This window comes from Malania oleifera, chromosome 3 (genome assembly GCF_029873635.1).
Source record: "Malania oleifera isolate guangnan ecotype guangnan chromosome 3, ASM2987363v1, whole genome shotgun sequence".
Taxonomy (NCBI): domain Eukaryota; kingdom Viridiplantae; phylum Streptophyta; class Magnoliopsida; order Santalales; family Ximeniaceae; genus Malania; species Malania oleifera.
The window spans coordinates 84,147,322-84,171,626 of NC_080419.1; the positions used below are offsets into that span (position 1 = coordinate 84,147,322).

At 33.7% G+C, this 24,305-nt stretch overlaps 1 protein-coding gene across 1 annotated transcript; it reads left to right on the forward strand.

The window, feature by feature from the left end:
• The first annotated feature begins 292 nt into the window (after window positions 1-292).
• Window positions 293-4,902, forward strand: LOC131150409 (deSI-like protein At4g17486). Its single transcript, XM_058101115.1, has 4 exons — window positions 293-803; window positions 1,411-1,698; window positions 2,735-2,848; window positions 4,433-4,902. The coding sequence occupies exons 1-4, from the start codon at window positions 671-673 to the stop codon at window positions 4,681-4,683; spliced, it is 786 nt and encodes a 261-aa protein (XP_057957098.1). The 5' UTR covers window positions 293-670; the 3' UTR covers window positions 4,684-4,902.
• Window positions 4,903-24,305: the final 19,403 nt, after the last annotated feature.

A 24,305-nucleotide genomic window follows, 5' to 3' on the forward strand; every position in this document is an offset into this window, starting at 1 on the left:
ACTACTACCTCTAAATTTTATTTAGTTTTTTAGTTAGTTTAGAATCGCAATATAGACAAATAAAAATTATATTTATTTATGAAAAAAATAGAAATTATTAGGTAACGGCAAATTACTCGACAAATGGAAATCATTAAACAAAATTTCTACCGCAACGACAAACGAAAAAAATAAAAAATCCTTAAAAGACATGTGTGAGGCATCTAAACCACCGTTAAAAAAGAACTGCAAAGCCGGATAAACAAATTTCCTTGCAAAATCCTTAAAAGCATATATGAAAGAACAGTTCCATACCCACCAAAATATGCAAAACAAAAAACAAAAACAAAACAAACAGAGTAGGAATTCCGTAAATTTAGTGGAAAAGGAAGGGCATTGGATTCCTACATGTGCTTTTAACGCGCAGTATAAGATGCCGCCCGCGCAATAAGCAACGGATGCGGCACTTTCGGCCGCCGGTGGAAACTCTCAGCACGGAGCCTTCCCTTATTTCATCATCTCATCAATTTTGTTTCCCAGAAACACTGGAAACGTTAAAAACACGAAAGCAGATTAAAATTATTTAAAAAAAAAAAGGAAATTAATTCGAAGAGCCTTCCTCTTTTTTTGGAATTGTGAGTGCTCTGCTATTGGTTTTTGGGAGCATTGTAACCCTTGCGAGAAAGGGAAAATGTTGTGCAAAATGGTTTCCCGGAAGAGGAAGTCTGGGTCGGTGCCTGTGTATCTCAACGTATACGATCTTACAACCATTAATGGCTACGCGTACTGGCTTGGCCTTGGAGTTTACCACTCTGGTGTTCAAGGTTAGAACTCTTCCTTATTTTGTTTGTTTGGGTTCTGTGTTTGAGATTGTGTTTATGTCTTTATGATTAGATCTGGGATGTGTTTTGTAGAAAATTGATGATGGGTTTTGTTTGGTTGGTGGGAAAATGGGGGAAACTGAATGGAATTGAAGTTTTGGGTTTGGATTTTTCATTATTGGGTACTGGGATGAGAACAACTGTTATTCGACTGGGTTTACTTTTGGGTTAACTGGGCTGAACTGATATTTCATTGTTTGGAAAGAACACAAGCACCCGCACACGCACACGCACACGGAGCCTCATTTTCTTACATTTTCTTCACTTTCACTGCTCCCAAACATACGGCACTGAAATGTTGACCGGATCTTGTAATCTGTTTGGTTGCTAAGAAAATTGAAGAAAGCAAAGAAAAACAAACTTCCGAGAGTTTTAATCCTCGTTTTTGTTGTTGGGGTATCAAGAAAATCTGCCCCCCACCCCACAACCCTCTTTCAAACGGGACTATTATGTTTTCTGGGTTTTATTCTTCATACTGTTTTTTGTTCCTTTGGTCTCTCAGACAGCTTTCGGGTTGCTTGGTTTTGACGTCTTTGAAAATTTTTCTCAGTTCATGGAGTTGAATATGCTTTTGGAGCTCATGAGCATCCAACGACGGGGATATTTGAAGTGGAACCGAAGCAGTGCCCTGGTTTCACATTCAGAAAATCAATTTTGATAGGAAGAACTGATCTAGGTGCCAAGGATGTCCGTGCATTTATGGAGAAACTTTCTGGGGAGTACTCAGGAAACTCGTACAATCTCATCACCAAGAACTGCAACCACTTCTGTAATGATGCATGCCTCCGGTTGACGGGAAAACCAATACCTCGTTGGGTTAACCGACTTGCTAGACTAGGTAAGAAATGGATTGAACCATTTATTTAGCTCGTGCGCTTTTAGTTCAACAAGATATTCATCTAGTTTCTGAATCATTTGAGGAAAAGGTAGAAAATAGTGTTCTGATATTCATCTCAAAAGAAGCTGATGTTTTTTCTTTTCTTTTTTTTTTCCTAAAAAAAAATAAATAAATAAAAAGGCAAGTTGTTTGAATTTGCTATGGGAAAATTGTTTTTGGATAAGTTTGAGTTGTAATTTGTTGAAGTTGTTTCGTTAGAAATGATCCAGAAAGTAAAATTGAGAAAAAAAAAAATTATCTATGCTTTTGAAGCAGGTTGGTAAATTGTGGGGTGTTGTATTCCTTAATTGGTTAGTGATGATTTAGTGAGCTAGCAGTGTAATCACCTCACTTGCCGCTAAGTTGGAAAGTCTTTAGCTTCTCTCTGTATGCTGTGTTATTGAAGGTTTAGCTGGTCCACATTTGTCATTACATTTCTCTGATTGCATCTATCTTTACTGGAATTTCTGTATGCCATCAATATTATGTTGCTAGGTTGGCTGGATTTGATGGGCTGCATGGTTGTATATGCATTGGGCTGCAAGCCAGTACTCACAGGGTCGTGTAGCATCATGATCTAGCATTCCACGTTCCATACTTCCTAAAAGGAAATTTTTAGATTCAAGAGTAATGTTGGTTCATCGAGCCGATTGCTTTCAAAGTGGCATCTTGATGATTAAAAAGAGTATCATTTTGGAAGATCAAACTGCCATCAACAATGTACCTATGTTCTTGTGATGCCTTTATATACACAATCTAGTTTTCTTAAATATTATTTTTCTAGGTGTTGCAAGTTGAAATATCTGGGGAAAGGGCAGGGAAATTATGAAAATTACTTTAAAATAGTTCGCTGTAGAGCATTTTGAACCTGTATTGTTCCTTCTTGTACTTTTGAGATGCATACAAACAATAGACTTAATGATCATTCCTTTTCCTACTTTTTCTTGGCAATCTTATGGAGCATAAAGTTTACATTGTTATGTTTTTGATCTTGTAGGTCTGTTCTGCAATTGTGTACTTCCAGCAGGTTTGAATGAAACTAAGGTTGGGCATCCTAGAGCAGAAGAGAAGGCTCATGAATTGGAGAAGAAAAAACTGAGAAGCCATTCGGGTAGGCTTGTATCTTCTTCTGTTTCTCTGCCCCCATTGTCATCTCGTTCTTCAGGTTCCACGATCAAAAGTAGTAGACAAAGACATTGCCTTCCTCCGCCTTCATCTTTGATTCACGCTTCTTCGGCATCAACTGTGAAGGCTTAGGGTGGCTTGTTTTTGAAGCTTTCATGGTTTTTGAATTTCTAAAAGCTAGATAGTTTGCAAATTTTTTTTTATTTTTTTTTATGTGGTGTTATTGTTTTTCTGTACTTATGTTCCCTTGCTAATCTTTTCAAATGAAAGCAGTAGCATCTGCCTGAGAAGTGCTGTATTTTTTGTAAAATGTTTTTGCTTTTCAGATGAATGAAATTACCCATGTTTTGACATTTTTTGTCACATTTATCTGTTGTGTAGATTCATATAAGTAAATGCTGTGTGCTTGCAGTGGATGAGTGAAGGCATGGCCAGTGCTGATAATGGGGCCCCCTTATAGTTGATTTATAATTATTGAGGGTATGGTTTTGTATGGGTTAACCGACTTGCTAGACTAGGTGAGAAATGGATTGAACCATTTATTTACCCTGTGTGCGTGTGTGTGCACGCATGCGTGCGCTTTAAGTTCAATAAGATGTTCATCTAGTTTCTGAATCATTTGAGGAAAAGGTAGAAAATAGTGTTCTGATATTCATCTCAAAAGAAGTTCATGTTTTTTTTTTTTTTAAATAAAAATAAAAGGTAAGTTGTTTGAATTTGCTATGGTAAAATTGTTTATGGATCAGTTTGAATTGTAATTTGTTGAAGTTGTTTCGTTAGAAATGATTCCTTTATAATTATATTAAGTAGAAAGTAGAATTGAGAAAAAAAATTATCTATGCTTTTGAAACAGGTTGCTCAATTGTGGGGTGTTGTATTCCTTAATTGGTTAGTGATGATTTAGTGAGCTAGCAGTGTAATCACCTCACTTGCCACTAAGTTGGAAAGCCTTTAGCTTTTCTCTGTATGCTCTGTTATTGAAGGTTTAGCTGGTCCACATTTGCCATTACATTTCTCTGATTGCATCTATCTGTACTGGAATTTCTGTATGCCATCAATATTATGTTGCTAGGTTGGCTGAATTTGATGGGCTGCATGGTTGTATATGTATCGGGCTGCAAACCAGTACTCACAGGGTTGCGTAGCATCATGATCTAGCATTCCACGTTTTATCCTTCCTAAAAGGAACTTTTAGATTGAAGAGTAATGTTGGTTCATTGAGCTGATTGCTTTCAAAGTGGCATCTTGATGATTGAAAAGAGTATCATTTTGAAAGATGTGTCAAACTGCCATCAATAATGTACCTATGTTCTTGTACATACACAATCTAGTTTTCTTAAATATTATTTTTCTAGTTGTTGCAAGTTGAAATATTTGGGGGAAAGGGCAGGGAAATTATGAAAATTACTTTAAAATAGTTAGCTGTAAAGCATTTTTGAACCTGTATTGTTCCTTCCTGTACTTTTGAGATGCATACAAACAATAGACTTAATGATCATTCCTTTTCCTACTTTTTCTTGGCGACCTTATGGAGCATAAAGTTGACATTGTTGTGTTTTTGATCTTGTAGGTCTGCTCTGCAATTGTGTGCTTCCAGCAGGTTTGAATGAAACAAAGGTTGGGCATCAAGAGAAGGTTCATGAATTGGAGAAGAAAAAACTGAGAAGCCATTCTGGTAGGCTTGTATCCTCGTCAGTTTCTCTGCCCCCATTGTCATCTCGTTCTTCAGGTTCCACGATCAAAAGTAGTAGACAAAGACATTGCCTTCCTCCATCTTCGTCTTTGATCCACGCTTCTTCGGCATCATCTGTGAAGGCTTAGGGTGGCTTGTTTTTTACGCTTTCAGGGTTTTTGAATTTATAAAAGCTAGAAAGATTGCAAATTTTTTTTTTTTTTTTTGTGGTGTTATTTTCTTTCTGTACTTATGTTCTCCTGCTAATCTTTTCAAATGAAAGCAGTAGCAGCTGCTTGAGAAGTGCAGTATCTTTTGTAAAATGTTTTTGCTTTTCTGATGAATGAAATTACCAGTGTTTTTATTAATCACAAGCAGACATTTTTTGTCTCATCTGTTGAATAAATGCTGTGTGCTTGCAGTGGATGGATGAGGGCATGGCCAGTGCTGATAATGAGGCCCCCTTGTAATTGATTTATAATTATTTGAGGGTATTGGTTCTATCCTCTATATATATATATATATTGGGGGCTATGGGTGGTTCTTGTCAATGGTGCTTTGTTTGGAATTGAAATTTTCTATTTGGATCTGGGATTCTATTTGAAAAGAAAAGTTAAAAAAAAAAAAAGAAAACATGAAAATCAATCCGTATCATACTTTTTATCTCAAGGAGGTATAAAGAATGAATATTTATTTAAATATAATTCAAAATAAAAATTAATGGTTAATGACATGAAATCTATTTTTGAGTTAATTGATTGGTTTTCTATGTGTGTGTAAAAGAGGGAAGCATATTTCTCTTCATATTTTTCATTTATGCTGTCCCATTTATAAGAAAATTGCAATTGAAAAAAATAATTAAGTTAACTTTCTCATTTTTTCCCCTTAAAACATCTTAAGCCAAACGAGTCTTAAGTATTTGGATAAGGGTTGAGATGGCGAATTAGGTCTTGCCCTCCAGAGGTTACTGTTGTAACATTGAAAAAGAAGGTGGAAGTCACATTCAAATCCCCTGTTTGGTACGCCATATTGTGAATCAAAGTCATCATATGTAGCTCCCTTTCTTTAATTCTTAATTTTTGTTTTAATTTTTGTAGTTATCTCTTTTTGGGTACAGGATGGAGTGTGAATCCTACTCATCATTTTGGTGGGTGTGGGTTTTGCCTATGGGGGACCGTGGGAGGTGCCATCACAAGGCCTTGCTGGAAAGCTTACGACTGTAGGCAAGCTTTGGTTCTTGGATCCCTCCAACCCCCAGGTCTAAAGTGCAAAAAGAATCTCGTGAAATATGGTCAAATTTGTCGACAAGTTCGTCGGCAAAGGCTCATCTTTTACTCTTGCCTTTTTCTTTTTACTCTGTACCTGCAGTGAAACACTTGTGAAAAGCACTTTTTCTTTTTTCTTTTTGAATAGCTAAAGAGCAAAAAACTAAATGAGTCCTCTCTCTCTCTCTCTCTCTCTCTCTCTCTTAAGAGGCTAATCATTACCCCATTTGCCTTTGTAATGGTCCGTGACGAAAAGCATCACTTTTTTATTTTTTATCATTTCATCCAAGTAGACATTTGATGGGTTGAATCAACTTTGCCTGCCTATTCTTTCTCCCAAAAAAAAACAAAGAGCTCATTCAAGTTACTATTAAAAATTGATATCTTATAGAAAAGGAATCCAAAGATGGAGTCAAATTGGTGTTCACTCATTTGTATCAAATCCACTTATGAACTCCTTCAGTTTTAAAGAGTGGTATCAGAGCCAATGATTTGTAACTATAAGCGAGCAACATCATAGAAGTCGAGGCATGAAACTAATTCTCCTGATACGCTAATAGTTTGAGAAATTATCTAGGTCTGGAAGATGGATCCGAATAGGATCAAAACGTGGGAGATAGGATAGGTTCAGAGGCACATGAAATGCAATCTGAGATACGTAAGACATGGTGGTAAGACTTACTTGAACAACTGTTGGAAAATTAAACTTACTCCATAAGGGAGACGGTTTCCGTTCAAGGGGGAACAGTTGGAACTCACAAGTAAATGAGAGATTGTTAAGAATTTCACGTGTGAGTTTGTCTCACATTGAAAAAATTGAGTGGATGATGAGTGCTTATATACCTAGTTGGGTCCGAAACCTAATAGGCTTAAACTTTTGGGTCAAATTGGTGCTCACCCATGTGTATAATGATCACTCATGGACTCCTCCAATGCATATAGTAAGTTGGGAGCAATAGGCTCACCTATATGCATATCAAGCTATTTTGAAAAATTGAAATTATATATACTATCCTCATTTAATTTTGCCTTTGTTACCATTTATAAAAGCTACTCATAACTTATTACTAGCAAGGAGAGAGGGAATGAAAGGGATGAAAAGAAGGGAAACATTAAATAAAGAAACACTTTGAAGGGTAAAAAATAAATCCTATTAGTTTTTAACTCAGTGTTCCTTCCTTGCAAAAAAAAAAAAACAAACAAACAAAAATCAAAAAACAAAAAACAAAAATGCTAACTCTATATCTTTTATTCTTTTATCATTAATCTATTGTGTAAATTTACAATTCTTTTATTTAATTGATTTAATGCTTAGAGTCTCCTATTTGAATCCATACAAGAACTCTAACACTTTCACAGTCAAAGCAATGATTTGAATTATAATGGATAATTTAGGTGTTATTCCCCCATCATTACTGTAATCCAAAACTATTCTAATACAAATATCATTAATATTTTTAGTGAATCTAAGAACAATAATCAACAAAATCTCAAACCAAATCAACAATTGACAACAAATCATATGTCAGTGCACAAATAAAGAGTATAATTTACAAAATCCATAAATTTAACTAGTTTGCTCCTCAAAATTAATGATACAAATGTTTTGTTGCATTAAGTAATGTTGTTCAAAAACCAATTAAATTAGCAAACCACTTAAGTAATGAACAACTAAAGCATATCAACTCTATCTTAGAGTGTCCTTAGAAAGTTTCATACTAACCCTGAGAAAAAAAGAAAAAAAGAAATTCTATTTAGTGCAAATATGAAAGCCTCAACATTATCTCTAGAATGCATAATGTTTTCCTCCACACATAAAAATAATTTTCAAATCCTGAAGTTTCTTTGCAACTACATGAGAGAGAGAGAGAGAGAGAGAGAGAGAGAGAGAGAGAGAGAGAGAGAGAGAGAGAGAGAGAGAGAGAGAGAGTACAACCTCATCCTCTTCCGCCGGGGGGGGGGATTCATAATTAGAGGATTTGTTACAATATTTCTAAGACTACTTAGGGTAGGTAATTACAATAGTAGAGAGAGAGAGAGAGAGAGAGAGAGAGTACAACCTCATCCTCTTCCGCCGGGGGGGGGGGATTCATAATTAGAGGATTTGTTACAATATTTCTAAGACTACTTAGGGTAGGTAATTACAATAGTAGATAGTGTGCTTTAGAATTTTCTTCCTAGAATAATATAATATAAGTGATAAATTCTTATGGGGAACAATGATGGGAAAAGTGAAAGATTATTTCACTAATATAAAAATTACTTATGTGTGTGTATGCTATTGATTGATTCCCAAAAATGTAAAAATACCTTCACATAGAACAAATGATGATTCTAGTGTGGAGCAAGGATGACCGCATGCTCTATCTTGATTTTTTGATAAAAGGTAATGCACAGAAGATGAATCACTAATGGACAGAGGACTAGTAACTACATATCATTAAATTGAATAGGAGTAGAGGAGTCAACATCAATTCGTCATTAAATACAATTTAAATGTTAGAGAATCAATATTTACATGGATAATAATAATCCAATTGAAATAGATAACAAAAGCACCTTTTGTTGAACAAATTAAAAGTAGTTTGGTTGGACCCCCTGCTGCAGCACCAAACCTACAGATTAGCGTCATCCCCTTAAGTCTTATTGATCAGGTAAAGTTCGGAATGCGGACACAACTTCTGTGCATTAGTTGGACGTTCGGCCAACTCAACCCCCGGGACACATCTCCATTACCATCCACGGTCCCTACTGGCTCACATAGAACTCTCACTATCCACGGTCCTCGTTGGCTCATAGAGCAAACTCTCATTATCCACGGTCCCCGCTGACTCACAGAGTAAATTCTCACCATCCACAGGTACTGAAATTAGGAATAGCGTCCCAAGAGGGGGGGTGAATTGACTTTTAAAAATTTCTTTTAATTCCTTTTTAGAATTCTTAAACTTATTTTATTTCTTTTAACCAATTTGCGACTTATTTGTTTAATTTGTTAAGCACTCAAGAACTTAGTTTCTTTATTTAATCCTTAACTATACAAACATCCAATCATTCAATCAAATCAATCAACTATAATAAGAAAGCAAACAAACAAGCCAATACACAACACTTATGTAATATAATAACTCAAAATGATTGTTTGTTGATATAAGCCAAATTTGAACCAAGCCCTGTAGTGAATGAGAATTTATGCTTGCTGATGTAAAGCCTTGTATAAATGAATCCAATCACTCTTTCCAAATATTTAGAATTCAAATAAACTCTTGGTAAATTTGTCTTTGGGATGTTAACTAAGTAAGGTACTCCCGTATGATTTCCGCAAGATATGGTGTAACCAACGTACTCTCTTTCGGTTTTCGCAACCCAAATCAAAATTGGACTCTAAGTTTATGTTGACCTGATTGGTCATGCCCTGTTTTGATAATGACAAATACTCTTGGTACTAATGGTTGTACTAAAAACTGCATGCAGGATCACCTTGTGCGCGCTTCGGGACTAAAAGACTTATTATGATGGCGTGCGGTATTTGTGCCGATGAATGAAGAATCTTGTGCTACATTTGTATTTATTTTTCAGTTTCTTCATTCTGGGATGTAATTTTATTATGGACTGTACACTCATATGACTTGTAATAATTTGCATCATGCATGATAGGTAGGTATACTCGAATTGACCTTAGATTGACCATAGGACCTCCAAATAACATGAAAAACTTTTTTCATAAAATGCCTAACTTATACAAAGGTTTTTAAATGGTTTTAAAGTTAATAGAAGACAAAAACTAAAATTTTCAAAGGGGTCGGTCAACTGGCCAGTTGACCGAATGTTAGAAATGAACAATTTTCTTACTCAATTGGATGTCATATCAAATCATGTTCAAAATGAAAATTGTGGCATTTTACCATAGTTTGAGTTTGATACCAAGAACATCCAAATTGGAGTTACACAAAAAAAGTTACGGCCAAAACACTGAAACGTGTCCGTAAGAGAAAAACTCCCTTCATGTTTCTTCCGTCTCATTTATGGACATTTTTCTCAAGCCAAAAGTCATTTTCTTAAAATGTGTTCAACATAAAAGTTGTGGGATTTTCTCTTAAATTTCTATTGGTATCAAGAACATCCAATTTGGAGTTATATAGGAAAAGTTATAACCGAAACACTGAATAGTGTCTGTGCAGAAAAGTAGAGGCCGGTTGACCGAGCCTTCACTACGGTCGATCGAAACTCCTTTTGGTCAACATTTTTGACCACCCGGTCAACCGAAACATGTAGTTCAAGAAGCCCTGGTCGACCAAAACCTCCCTGGGTCAAAGATTGACCACTCGGTCGACCGAATCTTGTAGTTCAAAAGGCCCTGGTCGACCGAAACCCTCCTGGGTCAACATTTGACCATCTGGTCGACCGAGATCTTTTGTACTACAACTACCTGGTCGATCGAAGGGTTCTCGGGAGAATTCCCAATGGTCTGGTCGACCGAACCAGGCAGTTCAAAATGCCCTGGTCGACCGAAACTCAGAAAATTGGGAAATCGACTTCCTCCTGGTCGACCAAGACCTCAGTTCAAAAGTCCCCTGGTCGACCGAACCATTTGAGACTTGGTCGATCGAAACATTTTTGGTCTACTGGACCTCTCGGGTTGCCCTGATTTTTACCGCGATAAACATATTTTAAACAGGGTTAATTATTTTAAAATGATTTAAAAGTTTCTTAATAATGCCCAATAGGTCCCCCAACGGTCAAAAATACCTCCTTGCCTATATATACCCATTCATTTATCATTATTAGTAAGGATTAGCAAACTTGATTAGGGCAAAACTCTCTCAACTCTCAAAACCCTATATTAGCCAAAAACTTCTTACAAACACTCACATACTCTCCAATCTTTATTTCTCTAAACATTGTGAGTATTTCTATAAGGTTATAGTGTGTAATCTCTCTAGCTAATACTCTCTTTTGGTATAAAGTTTGATTGATTCTATTTGAGAGTATAGCCTAAAGTTCTTCCACGGATTTCACTTGATAAATCTTGTGTGGGAAGACTTTGAGGGTTGTGGTTCTTGCATTGTTGTTGCAAGATACCTAGACCTAGATTTTGTGTGCAAAAATCCTTTTGTGAAAAGCTAATCCTTCAAACAACTCCATTGTGCTTTAGACATTGAAACATCGTATTGAGTTTGTTTGATCTATCTTGCTTAGCATATTTGAAACCCTGATATGATTTTGTGATATTCAAATATTGAGTTTCAAACTTGCTTAGATACACACTCTAGATCTTGATTGATTATCATACTTGATTGAGTGTTCAGCACGCATTAGAGCACTGAGCATATCTACATATCATTCGTGCTTGCTTTATTGATTGAGTTGTATTGGTGCACACATCTGCTTTTCTAGAAGCATATTTCGGTGTACAAATTTTATACACATTTGTTGTATTTCCAGGCACGGGCCTGAAGAGGGAGACTAGCCCTGGAATAGTCCCGGATTGGCTTAGACCCGGTTAGGAAAGCTAGGTGCGTCGTCCTGTTAAGGCGTGTAGGTTGAGGTCAGCCCCGCTAATTGACCTAGTTAAGGTTGAGGTCAGCCCTGTGTTAATTTGACCTGGTTGTAAACGGTGTCGCTCCACCCTTAAGTGAGCTATTAGTGGAATCCTCTAACTTGCGAGTTAGAGGCGGGGACGTAGGCACTGTTGGCCGAACCTCGATAACATTTCTGGGTCTCGTCTCTTTTATTGCTTTATTGTGCATGCCTGGTTAAACATTTATTGCAGTTTAAATTCCATTTTATATTTACATTGATTTATTTTACATGCACTAGATTGACCTTAAGCTTGTGTAATACTGTTGTTAGTGGTTTGACTTAAGGCAATAAATTTTAAATATCCAATTCACCCCCCCTCTTGGGATTGCACCAAAGCTAACAGAGTACTTGATTTCCAAATATGCGTAGTATGTATAATTTAGATATTTAAAACATCCACGCAGTTGTATATGAACTGAAAATAAAGAATAGGGAAATAGAGAGTAAGACGGGGATTTTTACGAGGTTCGGCTTATACCCAGCCTACGTCCTCGCCTTTGGCAAACCACCAAAGGATTCATTAAACCTATTCCGTTGATGGGTAGAACAAAACCTTTACAACACTCCTTTGTTATTGCTAGAGCCCACCTTTTCCAAAACGATATCTCCTTGTCCGGTCACTCCTTAACTAGGCTAGAGCCCGCCTCTCTAAGCAATATCCCCTTGCTTAGCCAACGATCCAAACAATTCTTGGAACGTCAAAGAACTACAAGAAACACAAGATAAGATCTGCGTACAAGTATACTCTCTCAAAGAGCAAGTTAGTACAATTTCAGTACTATATACTTCAATGTAAAATATCAATATGAAATAGAATGAAGGTCACGTGTAGAATTCACCAATATCCTTCTTAGATGAGGATTAGCAGTAGGAATTCAGAAGAGAAAGGATTAGCACTTCAAAATATTTCAGAAAAAGAGATTTGAAATGAGTGAGTAAGAGAACTTTGGAAGAACAAGAGTGCTTTCAGCTTCTCAAAACAGATTTTTTAATTCTTGGCATATTTTGATTTGCAAAACCATGTATTTATAGGCTTTCAAATAAGTTTTCTTGTTACTAAAGTTTCCTTAGAGAATTTCTCAAGTTGTTAGAAAATTTGGAGCTCAAATGGAATTTAAAATATTAGATTTTAAAAAAAATTGTCTGTTGAACAGTGTTCAGATGTCTGAAGAGTGGAGTTCAGTCATTTGAAGTTCCTGAAACCCCTTAAAAAAAATGAACTGGACACAGGGTTAGATGTCTGAAGAGTGGGTTTAGACGTCTGAAGTGTCGGGTTCAGATGTCTGAAGTTTCAAGTTCAGACGTCTGAACAGCTACTACCTGTTTCAGTTTTGTCCCAGAAAATCTTCAGACGTTTGGGCTTATTCTTCAGACGTTTGAAGTGGTTCTGTGTGCTGTTTAGACAGCTGAAGTTCCTCCTGTGAACAATGTTCGGTTGGCTGCAGGCTGTGACCCTGCTTCAGTATTTTGGCTATAAATTTTTCTGTAAAACTCTAAATTAGGTGTTCTTGGTGTCAAAAGAAAGCTAAGAGAAAATTATACAACGTTCATGTTGAACACATTTTAAAATAAGGAGATTTTGATAGAGAAAAATTCACCTCAATGCAGATATATAAAAATTGACAGCATTTGGAAAAACTCTTTTTGATACTTTTCATTCCAAAAATGATTCTAACTTTTTTAAAATAATTTTTAACCTTATAAAAATATTTTCCAAGTATGTTAAAAGGTATCTAGGTCCAAGAAGTTAACCTAAGAGTTTTAAAATATTTCAAACGATATTTTAAATATTAAAGCACTTACATAAGACTTCTAAGACATTAACATTCTAAACGCTCAAGTCTTCATGCTAGCTTTGGCCCTTTCTTGGTCTTCAAGCTTTAATATTTTTTGAGCTCTCTCACTTTGCTTTTATTTGGCTCTTTGGACTTTAAACATTCATTGGCTTTCAACAAATCATGCATGACCTCATATTCTTTAAGGTTTAATATATCATCTTTAAATCCATGCTTTGACTCATTTAAGCTTCATTTGATCATTGTGAGCACTTTCACCTTACTTTCTCATATATGAGCCCTGAAATAACATTACTCACACAAATATGTTAAATTCCACTTGTTTGTCAGCATCAAAATAAGATAACAAGATTTTAAACCTTGTAAGGCCAATAGGTACCGCTAGCTCCGTGAGTATATTTACTACAAAAATTGAACCCCCGATGCTCCTTCTTACGTGCTGATGCGTTTCCACCGCACCATGCTTGTGGGTAGTGAGGGGCTCATGGCACTACCAAGAGTGGTAATTGGGAATGAGGGTTGAACATTACTTCGCTAGGGTGGGTAGTGACACTGGGAGGCAGGGAGGGAGAAGTTGGTCGAGAGGGAGAGCAGGGAAGGTATACAGGGAGGGTTGTGCTTTGGTTGTGTCGAGAGAGAGAGAGAGAGAGAGAGAGAGAGAGAGAGAGAGAGAGAGAGAGAGAGAGAGAGAGAGAATTTCATTTATAAATATCAATGAGACAAAATCACGGACAACTCACTTTATTTAGGGCTTTATATAGCAAAGTCTTAGGATTCTTTTTGCTAAATTATTGATTAATTTTGATGCCTTCTAGGGTCTTCTCCTAGGCATGGTCTCTTGTTTAGTTCATTCTCACGTTCAAGCATGCATACATTGGTTCATTTTGCAATAATAATAATTTTTTATTAATGCAGTAAAAATAAATAAATAAATACATGAAAAAAAAATGAACTTTAGGGCCCTAGAGTTGTAGTGGGTTAGTTTCCCAAAGTCTATACCTGCACACACAAAAGAAAAGGAGAAAATTTTGAGTTAGTGGTGGGAAGGAATGAATGAAATTAAAAAAAAAAATCACTCTCAATTGGTTAAGAAATCAATCAATCAATTAACCAATCATTCTCAATTAATTAAGAAATCAATCAATCAATTAAGCCAATTCTTCTCAATTGGTTAATCAATCAAATTAATCACACCCCCCCCCCCCCCGCCAATTGGATTTTTCCTCCTTGCCTATAAATAGGCTCAAAGAAAGGTGGGAGAAGGAAGAAAGATTTATTTCTCATACTGAGAAAGAGAGAGAGAAGAGTGAGGTAGAGAGATTGAAAGAAATAGGTAGAACTTTTCCAAGAAAAGAAGAAGCAAGAAGCAACAACTTCTCAAAAAGAAAGAAGAAGTAACAAGGAGTTGCTGAGAGATAGAGAAGGAAGCAGAAGTAGCAAAAGGAGCAGGACAGAAAGAGAAGTCGAAACTAATGGAGATGTGGTTCATATTAAGAGCGGATTACATGTATCAGAGAAAGCTATGTGATGCTAAAGACAAATGGAGAGAAGCAAGGTGTTATGGACTAATCGACAGTTTGGTGTGTAACTGTCAATGGTTTCAAGCAATAGCTGCATGGTGTTTTATTTTGCTCTAAACCATCGAAGGTTTTTGCTAGCGCAGATTACGTAAATTCAAATCAAGGGCTTGTAGATTGGGTTTATTGGAGGGGTTTCCTCTAAGAGATTGCTACAGATGTAATTTAGTTATACTATAACATTTTTGTATGCATTAGATTGTTATATAAACATCATTATGTAACCCTAGATGGGTTTAAGCTTGTAAGCTTCATTCATCATAGTGAAAACCCAAGTGCTACTCCTGTGGATGTAGGCTATTACCGAACCACATAAATCTTGTGCATTCTAGTAGTGTTTTTGATTCTTCTTCTTATTGACTATTTGCTTTTTGAGTATATTTCATCATCGAGTGATTGCATTAGTGGTTGTTGAACTGAAAATTCAGACAAACATATTTTATCTAATTGAAGCTTAAGTGCTCAAATAAAAAAAAATTTATTTACTAAAAATATGTTTTAAGAAAAACATTGTTTATTGTTGAAAATTTGACTTTGATATTGATTATACTATTGAAGCATAAGCTGCAATATATTAAAGGTTGAATCACCAAATTTTTTTCTTGAATATATCATTGAATATTGTTGAAAATCAAATTCTGTCAAATTGATTAACTAAATTACTCGAAAATTGAGAGTTATATGCTTGTCTGAATTTTTAGTTTAACAACTCAACCATACAACTAATATATATTCAATCAGTCCACTTACTCTGATCCATTCCTCTAATACGGTTTATGATGAATCCCTAAAGTGAGTTGGGAAAAAGTGAAAAAGTGAGAATTTTAAGTATGTAAAATTTTTTCGTCTACCACTAAATCTTTTTCCTCACTTTTCTTTCAATTCTTTCTTTGAAATTTTCTATAAATAATGAAGTGAGAATCTCCTATTTATAGGAAATTGGAAGAAGGGTATTTTTCATAATTTCTAAGATTTCTTAAAGATTAAGAAATGAAATATATGAATAATTAAATAATTAAATAATTAAATAGAAGAGAAAGAGAGAGACTGATGGGAGAGAGAGAGAGAGAGAGAGAGAGAGAGGGCTGGGAGAGACGCGCATAACTGAGGGGGGGGGTCCTTATCTGAATTTATTTAGATAAGGATGCTTTAATGCATCTTGATATTATATATATATATATATATATATATATATATATATATATAATATTATATTATTATATTAATTAATTAATTTAATTATTATTTTATTAATTTTAATTTTAATTTTAATTTTAATTTTTTTAAGGATTGTTACAATCCATTAGTTGTACAAAATATTCCTTTTCATTTTCCATGTATTAGTTTTCTAAAGAATCATAAAAATTTAAATTTATTTTTTAGTCTTTAAAGATTTGGATAAAAAAGGTAGCAAATAAAAAAATGTGAAATGATTTTTTATTTGTTATTTCTAAATCTCAAATTGATTACAGAAAAAAAAATTAGTTTTTCAATTTCCCAAAAATAGTATTACGTAATATTCGATATTTTTTTAGGCTTGAATTTAGTTTATATGAATTTGCAACATGAGAAGTTAGAAATTAAAAAAAATAGTAGAAAGATGTTTTTTTTTCTTTTTAATTTTTCTACATAAATTTAGAAAACTAGAAAATAAGGTGCATTTTTTTAGGAGAAAAAAAAATTAACTAACTCTTTCGTAATTCTTAAATAAAAAATAAAAAAAAGAAAAAAAACAAACCCTTAACCCCTCTCTATTTACTCATAATTACTATTTTAATCAAACTGAAAAAATCTTTTTAATTTTTAATTTTTTTATTACTAATTTTTTATAATTCAGACAAAAATTTTAAAGGAGCACAAGTCACGCACGTATGGGCTTGGAGGGAACCCACGTCTTTTAGTTCTCGCAAGAATCACCCATGGGCTTGGGCCGAAGGCTGAAGTGGGCCAAATCAATGCCCAACTCAATGTAATATGTTTGGGCCTAGTATGTCATGTTGTTGGTACTCATCAATCATTAGGAATGCAAAAATTTCAACTTTAAGAACTCACCCCACTTTCGCTTGCACAATAAAATTAAAATGAAATTAAGATAGGAATAAAATTATTTTTATAATAAAATTATACTGTATTTAGTTAGTAACATAAAATAATTATAGAAATTGAGTTTCAATTTGTTTTTTAATATTTGATATTGTTCAATGGATTCTATAATGTAATCTTTCTTTTTATTATTAAAAATCCCCAATACATAATTATTTAATTTTACAATAGTGATTTTTATTAGTTTAATATTATTATTTTTGTTTTTATTATTATTTTTTATTTTATACTAATTATTATCCTTAAAATAATAATAATTTTTTTGCTTTTTGTTATTACTATTGTTCTTTTTGTCAATGTTATTTTATAATAATAATAATAATAATTATTTCCATTGAAATTATTATTAGTGGTTATCATTATTTTTACTATTTTGTAATAATTATTGTCCTTAAAATAGTAACAATTATTATTTTTTTTCACTTTGTATTATTATTTTCCTCGTTGTTATTACTATTTTATAGTAATAAACATTATTGTTTGCTTTTATTATTCTTATTGTAATAACTGTTAATTGTTTTTTTTATAATAATAATAATAATTAGTATTGTTATTGTTGTTTTTGTTTGATTATTTTTTTATATTTTATAATAGTGATCATTATTTATGTAATTATTATTATTATTTTTATTATTATTACTGTTTTTAATACTTTTTATGATAATTATTATCCTTAAAATAATAATTATATTTTTTCTTTTTTTATTATTATTGTTCTTGTTATTATTTCCCAATTAAAAATATTATTTTTTATCATAGTTATTATTAGTCTTTTTATTGTTTTATTATTTTAATAAAAACTATTATCCTTAAAATAATAATTATTGTTATTTTGACCATTTCTTATTATTATTTATGATGTTCTTGCTGTTATTACTATTTTAGTTATTAGTTTAATAATAAAAAATATTATTACTAGTTGTTTTTATTGTTATCATAATTATTATTAGTTTTTATTGTTTTTATAATAATAAAAATTATTATTATTATTATTATTATTATTATTTATTGTTGTTTTTGTTTGATTATTTTTTTATTATTTTCATGATAGTGATTATTATTAGTGTAATTATTATTTTTTATAGTTGTTATTACTTTTTTTTTATTATTGCTCTTGTTATTATTATTAGCATTTATTATAGTTTTTAGAATTTTTTGTTTATAAAATGAGTTTGATTCGATTCCAGCCTATATGGACTAGAATCGTGATTCTTCCATTCCCATGAATTGTATTTTAGTTGGAATATGATTTCATTCATAATTCCGCAAACTAAGTGTAGGAATGAGATTCTTTTTTTGAGATTTTGATTCCATTCCATGTCTGATTCAATAAACCAAAGGAGGGTCATGGTTTGGGAGAGAAGGGAATGGGGAATGTCAAAACTTATATACCTTCCCACCAATTTTTTTTGGGGAATCCATTTGGGGCTATTCATCCTAGATTGCACATGGGAAAATGTTTTATTTAAATTTAATATCTTTAATAGTTACTCATGTGAAAAACTCAATTAGAGATTGATGTAAAGAAGATAAATGTTTTAGGAAGATAAGGCTAATCATCACAAACCAAGTCTTGAGAATTTTATTTGTAGGAATAAAATATGATAAGATGAAAATGAAATAAAAATTGAATAGGCATTGTAGGAATTAAAGGAATTATTAATGCTTAAAAATAACTTAACTAGTTTAAATAGAAAATATTTACTTAACTAATTATTTTAATGAGCCCAATTTATAAAAATGTATATTGAGTCCCATTAAGAAAATAGAATTTTGGTTTATAATCAAAATATGGGTCTAATTAATAAATAAGATTACCTAACCAAAAGAGTCTATGACTTAGATAGGGACTATACTCTATATATTAGAAGCTTACAGTTTCATCCAACCCTAATCCCTTCTATACAAGTCTCCTTAACTTCTTAAAAGGGAGGCTCTTAACCACAAGCCACAAATCAACTTGTGGAAAAAAAAAAAAAAAAAAAGAGCTTAGAGGACATTATGAAGATCAAGAAGTAATCGAAGAACAACAAATCTACAATTGTTCTTCCACGATCATTTCTTCATTTAAATACACATTCTTTATGATGAAGCTTATACCCACAAAGTTAAAATACAAATGCATTTTCCATAAATCATCAAATTTATCATTTGAAAGATCCACCGAGTGGTTCAGAAATATACTCCTTGAGCCTTCGATTTAATCGATTTTTTTAAGGAGATAGAAGATCAACAAAAATCCACCTTCCATACAGTGTGCCATTGAATTGGTAGATCTATTTAAGGAGAGTGAAGATTAACACAAAGTTATATTTCATAGACCGTTAAACGTCTAGTTTGGGAGACTCATTTTTGTTTTGTTTGGGAACACACTCTTTAAGTTCTCTAATCAATAAATCTTCTTAAGGAGATTAAATTATGTAATTTTTTTTTTTTATTCTTTGTTGTAAAGAACATACATAGTGATCTTGCCTATTCTTTAAATCCATGCAAAACCCAAATGTTTGTACCAAATATTCTTATCTTAATTTTAATGCACAAAATTTGTGTTTCACAAATTTTTGGCGTGCTTGGTGGGACTAAGAACCTTTTATCTCCTTCTCCTTCACAACAAAATTTTTAAGGCCCAATTTTTAGACCCAATGACTCTCATAGACGATAAATCCAACGAGAAAGCCTCCACTACCTCTGTGGTCTCCGAATCTGCAAACAGTGATATCAACTCCATCGACAACACAACTTTTGCACATATTCTCAATTGCAATGAACCAAGGGCCCATTGTTTGCAAGACCCTTAACAAGTCAAAGTAAAGAGAGAGGCGACTCCCTCTATTGAAAGAGGGTTTGTAAAAGGTTTTTCTGCCTACTAAAAAAGAGAGACTTCTCCGCCTACTGAAGAAAGGATAGTGAAATCCTCAAAGCGGGTTGCTTGAGGCAATGATGTAGGCATAAATCGCCGAACCTTGTAAAAATCCGACGTCACTCTCTTCTTTAACTCTATTATATTTTTGAGCATATTTATTTTGATATGTATCTACTATGAATGATGTGAATACTTTTACTTTCATTGTGTTGTTGGATTAATTGTTGGAATCATTGCAACAACTTTACTATAGTTAAGCATATTTATATTGATTGAAATTTGTTGTGAATACTGCTATTTTTGAGAAGTTCAATCACTTATTGGAATTATAGCATAAACTTGTTTATATTCAAAGCATATTTATATTGATACATTTATCTGTTGAAAAATATTGTTGTGATTGAGAGGTTAAGATCACTTGTGAAAATAATATTTAAAATTGACTAAAACTTTTGCATAATTTTTTAAATATCCAATTCACCTCCTATTGGGATCACACCTTGACTTTTAGAAACGATTGCCTGAATCTATTAAATGAAAGACCTGCTAGGCTCCAACGAATTTCCCAATATGCTTTTGGGCTCCTTCTTGATCATAAGAAAACTCTAAGCCAGGCAAACAATGCATCATTAGTATGAACTCGATAGATCCTACCTGTCTTCTGAACATAAGAGGAGCATAGGCTACCCCTCCCTATGGGCCTAGCGGTGGGGCCTGAGGAAACTCTCCACATCTGTACAACATATTAACATACCCCATCAATGATGCTTGCCAAATGAACCCCCTTGTTACTAAATTTCAAATTCTTTCAATCCATTTGAACTTTTTCGATAGCTTTCCCTACTTAGCTTCCTCAAAATCGGTTAGAGGGATTCGGAGTCCAGAATACTTGGGATAGAAGTAGTCTTCTCTAGATGGCAAATGACCCATAAATCAGAAATATAAAACCAAAACACAAAATCTCATTCTTCCCTCCCTTTTAACATATAATGATTAAGAGATCAGAACGATTCTACTAGAATAACGAGTACTGGGTTGGTCTTGTCCTGGACTTGAGCCACAAAAGAGGCTACTTCTTGGTCAATTTACCCCAATTTTTTGGGAAAACAACTAAACCATAAATTGCAAGTGCCACGGTACCCATGATAATTCCTTCTCTTTCCTTTCCTTCTATCTGGGCCTTTAGACTTTCCAACTGACACTCCTGTTGCTTTTCCGAACTTCTTGGTCCATTTTTTGATCTTCGATTACTGTTGCCTTGTATACCACCTTTCTAAATAAGGCTTTGGCATTGTACCTGACATCTTATAAGGTGTAGGAAAATTCATAAGATGCAAAAATGATCTGCATTCTTCTATGGTATGGGCCATGCCTGCACCTTAAAAGTGAATCAGCAGTGAGAAGGATTCCAGAAGTTCACCATGGCCTTCATCACTTCTTGAGTCACCATTACATGCAATAGGAACCCAATGTGAGAATTTCAATCGTCTCTATGTTGACCAACCCGACTAGATTGCCTTTAACTCCTTTAGAAGGTTTAATTGAGTGTTAACTTTAATTCAAGTTGGCAAGACCACATCAATTCCTTAAATCGGACCGTCTCCTTGCTGACTTTGCTAGCCTTCTAAATATCACTGAACTTCTATTTTCTCTTCCTTGTACACCACTACTAAGCCATCCATAAGGTAGTTTAGGGCTAGTCTAAAATTTTGGCAAAGTAGTGTGTATCCCTAAAATGAATGCAACAAAATGCAAAAAAATAAATAAATAAATAAATAACAATGTTAAATGTACAATAAAATAGAGCTCAAAATAATATACAATGGAAGAATGGACTAATTCTGTGAAGAAGGTGTTGGATCTGGTGTATTCCCAAGAGGAGGTGGGGGGGGGGGGGTGAATTGGAAATTTAAAATATTTCTTCCTAGGTTCAACTAATCCAACAATAGTATTTTACAACCTAGGGTCTGTCTAAGCAAATACCAATCACCCAATAATAAATTAATTAAGAAAATAATCAAAGCAAATATAGCAGGCTCAGTTTATCCCAATCATTCATAATATTTAAATCATGCACACATTCATAATTAATTAAATATAAGCATACATGTGTAGGAAATTAAAGTGCAGGAATTTAAAGAGGAGACACAAGATATGTTATCGGGGTTCGGCTAATACTGCCTACATCCCTGCCTTAAGCTCAAAAGTAAGAGGATTCCACTACGATTGCTCGTTTGCTGGTGGAGCAGCGCCTAATACAACACCTTACAGGATGGTGCACTTAGTTCTCTTAATCGGGTTTGAACTAGTCCGTGACTATTCATAGGGCTAGTCTCCCTCTTTCGACCAACACGTCGAGAATACAACACATATATGAATTTTGTGTACAAAGAGATGCTTCTAATACAAGCAGACGTGTACTACAATATACTCCATATACTCACGTATGATAAGAATTTAATGCTCAAGTGGGATCTTGAAAATTTAATTTAAGATAATATATTCAACAAAGGAATATTCAAGTTTACCTCAAAACCCTAATCAGGTATCACAAATTTTTTTTATCAAATATAATCACAGCAGATACTTAGGGTTTATTCTTGCAATAGATTTTTCAAATGAAGTATGTAAGCTCTCAAGTCTTGCAATTTGAATGCCAAGACTAGGAAACTAAAATGAGTTATTCCCAATCAAATATTTATATACGAAATATAATAGGAATAAACAATCAAGCAAGACTCTCAATTTTTTTTTTCAAATGAATGTGAATATGTGAGAGTAATGCCAAGAAAATGATTTGAAATGACGCATAATAACACAATCAAATCTTCCCACACCTTGCAATTGATTTGCAAGTTAGGAGAACAATAAAAAGGAACTCTTTATTTCAAAATGATATGTGCAAATACGTATGTAAGAGAGTATATGAGATTATGCTTTGAAAAGTTTGAGTATATAGCAAAGGGAGCATAAAAAATTTGAGAGAAAATGTGCTTAATCACTTTGCTAATTCGTTACTAATCTAAGCAAATGAGGGGTATATATAGATATTCCTCAAATTTTGACCATTGGGGACCTCAAGGGTATTTTTAAAAAAGTTTAAGTGTAATAAAAAATAACCCCTATTTAACCTCGATAAAAATTGAGCAACTCGAAAGTTTTGGTCAATCATATTTGAGGTTTGGTTGACCATATCATCAAATTCGGTCGACTGTGACATTTTTGAACTGAGGTTTTGGTCGACCGTATTAAGGCAATTTTGAACCCTCTGAGGTTTGGTTGACTAAATTCAAAGGTTCGGTTGACCAGGTCAAATTTGAACTAAGATTTTGGTCGACTAGAGCTTTGGGGATTTCCCACATGTCAGTTCGGTCAACCATACAGTTCAAGTTTATTTTAAAATGGTCGACCGAATAGTCAACAAGTTGACTCTGGGAGGTTTGGTTGACCGAAGCTTCTATATGGGTTCTGGTTCGGTTGACCGAATAAACTTAAAGTGTGCATTTAAGTCCTAATTTTGAAAATTGATTTCCCCTGATAGCATATATGATAATAGGGACTTTCCTAAGTGCAAGTACAAGGACTTAGGGTCTTTTCTAAGGTCTTTTTGCTTAATCCCAAAAATTCGGCATCGGTCGACCGAAGGATGATTCCTAAGGTCCTGTGGTTCCCTATGGTCAAACTATGGCCATTTGAGCATTACAATCCATACTATGCATGCAATGTATTATTACAGACCAAATTTAAAACAGAAATGCATTTACAATAAAAATCTTCTTCTTCTTTCTTTTGTTCTTCGGATTCTTCATGGAGTATGCCAAATGATGTGAGCTATAAGTACTTCAGGCTTCCATGTTTCCCGTACCTCATGTGTGTGCTGAATTCTATACCCGTTCACATGTTGAACACACATATAAGTACCAAGTGCTTTGTTAGCATCAAAACAGAGATTGGACTCAAAAAGTCAACAGAAATATTGTTGAATTTTTTAGTCCGATCCCTGTTTTGATTATGACAAACCACAACATCTTATTTGTGTGCCTAGTGTATGAACAAAATAAATATTAGAAAAGCACAAATGATGATGCAATATGAAGTCATGAAAGAACTTAAAGCTTACATCAAAGTGGCGCATTCCATGAATTGCAAAGAGCAAAGGCTAAATACTTTACTATTTTAAGTCGTGATAGTAACTAGGTTTTTATTTGCATGCATGCTCATATGATTTATATTGAAGCTTAAAACTGACCTAGATTGACCTTAGGTGTAACACCCCAAAAATTCTGCTATATTTTTTTTCCACGTAATAATAATAATAATAATAATAACTCTGATACCAAAAAACATAAACTAAATCAACTCAGACCCCAAAGTAAATCGGGGATACACCTATCCATACATACATGACAACTATGCAGCGGAAACCATGATTTATTCAAATTTATATACAATACCAGAGTTTTATTGTAACAAAAAATACACATATACATCCCAAAAAGGGTCATGAATATCTTAGGGTTATATCCCAAAAATCCATCCTGATCTCACCCAACTACTTACCCTTCAGCCAGGGTTGCACAAGTAGCC